The sequence below is a fragment of the Acinonyx jubatus genome, chromosome B2 (genome assembly GCF_027475565.1).
Source record: "Acinonyx jubatus isolate Ajub_Pintada_27869175 chromosome B2, VMU_Ajub_asm_v1.0, whole genome shotgun sequence".
Taxonomy (NCBI): domain Eukaryota; kingdom Metazoa; phylum Chordata; class Mammalia; order Carnivora; family Felidae; genus Acinonyx; species Acinonyx jubatus.
This window is the reverse complement of record NC_069385.1, coordinates 129,205,890-129,208,096: the sequence shown is the minus strand read 5'-3', so window position 1 is coordinate 129,208,096 and position 2,207 is coordinate 129,205,890. Positions and strand designations below refer to the sequence as shown.

Below are 2,207 nucleotides of genomic sequence, written 5' to 3'. Positions count from 1 at the left end.
GTCTGGTCTTTCCTTAAATGTTACAGCAAAACAGATATAAAATAGACAATAAATTATAGTTTCTATTTACAAAAAAGCTGTAAGTGCAAACAGTTTTAGATCATAAATGTATTATTTAATCAGTTTAGTATGAAATTGGCTTCCTAGTACATGATTGTGAAAAAGACACTTTAAAAACATTCTACGATTTCATCGGCGTCTTACTTTCTACAAGAGAAAATGGGATTCGGGTTCATGAGGGCATGCCCATCCCATTCCTAGTGGCTGGGGGCTTCCTTCCTCATTTTGTTTCCTTTGTTGCTTCTAACCCCATGACCTGGCATGCTGTCCAGTAAAAGGCAGACAGCCATTTTACTGAGATAGGTGAACTATTAAAGCCGACGTTCCCGAAGTTAATGTGCTTTTCCAAGAGCCGTTCCAGAAGAGAAGAGGCGCAGAATGGCTTTCACATGTTACACGGTTAAAGTGACAGCTGTCAAAAATGCTTCTGGCCCCCTGTAGCCTCACCGCAATGCCCAACTCGCCCCACTTACGGTGTTAGCAGAGAAAATAGCAAATGTTGGGGTGGGGGTAGGGGACCGAGGTGTGGAAATGACATGGTTTGTTGGACCGAAATAAGTATATTTTCACACCAACAGAACTCCAGCACAATCGCTAACGGCAGTGACGGAGACAAAAGGCACTTCCACGCAGCCCTGGAGACGACCCAGGCTGTTGATCCTACATGAAACCAACTTTTCTGGGAATGAAATCTGTGAACAGAGGCATTTCCCCCCAGTTTCCATTATCTGTAGGTCTCCCTTCGACAAACACTACAGAACAGGTGGATACTTTAGCCGAGAATACTCCTTTTAAGATTATTTTCCCTATTTACTGTTAAACACTAATGCCACAAATAGCTTGATCTAAAGCTAAAACTAATTTCAGTGGGCTCTTTTTCTTTTGTTGGGTTTGGGGGGGGGGGATACTTCAAAGTTATGTTTCTTTAGTTAACCAGACTTCATACTGCAGACATCCAAACTCCATTTCCTATAGACCAACAACTACTCACGTTATTTACTGTGTGAGCGAATTATTAACGAGGCCCTTTACAATCTTCCGTGGGCGGTAAGGCACCAACCAGCACTGAACGGCTTCGAAGCCTCGCCTCCCCCCTTCGCTGTGCTTCTGAATGTTTGTTTTTAAGGCAGACGTCATCTGGGAACCCAAGGCAGCATCTGTCCCCAGCAACTGGTTTTGAGTTAGTGGCATCCACAAGCTCTGACGACCATATTCCTGTATTTTTTCAAGATGACGTTGGAGTTGTCATCAAAGTAAAGAACCGAGATGGCATTCAGTTTGGTCGGTGCACAGCACGGTTTGGGGACATACTCAGGATTCATAAGGTGAACCTGTTCCAAAACAGAAGGGGAGAGGCACCGTTAGAAGCCATACCAGACCCTGGCTGACTCCTACCTATAAAGCGAGGTGGGGAGGGCGCCTGGGTGGCTCAGTGGGTTAAGTGTCCGACTTCGGCTCAGGTCATGATCTCACAGTTTGTGGGTGTAAGCCCTGCGTTGGACTCTGTGCTGACAGCTCAGAGCCTGGAGCCTGCTTCGGATTCTCTGTGTCCCTCTCTGTCCCTCCCCCCACTTGTGCTCTGTCTCTCTAAAAAAAAAAAAAAAAAAACCATAAAAAAATTTAAAGTGAAAAGGGTCCCCAGGAGCTCACCAGCGTCTGCACGATCGCGTGGTTTGTGGCGTTCATGTGTGCGTTGAGTGGGAAGGAGCATTCTCCATCACAGTAATTGGCAGCATAGCCCTTGGGTGCGATGATCCAGTCCTTAGTCAAAAGCAAAGGGACATGACATGTGATGAGCATACATTCCTTCTATCATCTGTGTTCTTAGTAATCCTGTGAGAAGGTATTCCTCACGTAGCACAGCTATGCAGACCAACACAGGGAGGCCAAGTTCATGTTCAAGTGGCAAAGCCAGGATGTGAACCCGGTCTGTCTGGCTCCAGAGCCCTCGCTCCTTCCACAGCCTGCAGGGCCTTAGCTGCTGCCCACCTGCCAGACCGGGAAGCACACAGGTGGTTGGCTGTCTGCACCTGCCCCCACCCCGCCAGGGGCCTCGAGTATGCCCTTCCTCATAATGCCACCTGCGTACAGTAAATGGTATCTCCTATCCCTTGTCACCAAGGATTTGCTCATAAACTAGTGGTGGC

At 47.2% G+C, this 2,207-nt stretch overlaps 1 protein-coding gene across 1 annotated transcript in view; it reads right to left on the bottom strand.

Annotated features, from left to right (window-relative positions):
• Positions 1–931: 931 nt before the first annotated feature.
• The window catches only part of BMP6 (bone morphogenetic protein 6), a 157,200-nt gene continuing 155,924 nt past the window's right edge, over positions 932–2,207 (bottom strand). Inside the window, exons 6-7 of the mRNA XM_027040270.2 lie at positions 1,711–1,821; positions 932–1,391 (exon numbers count right to left, since the gene is read on the bottom strand). Of these exons, the coding sequence (XP_026896071.1) occupies positions 1,242–1,391; positions 1,711–1,821 (261 nt within the window). The 3' untranslated portion in view covers positions 932–1,241. The remainder of the gene's footprint in view (positions 1,392–1,710; positions 1,822–2,207) is intronic.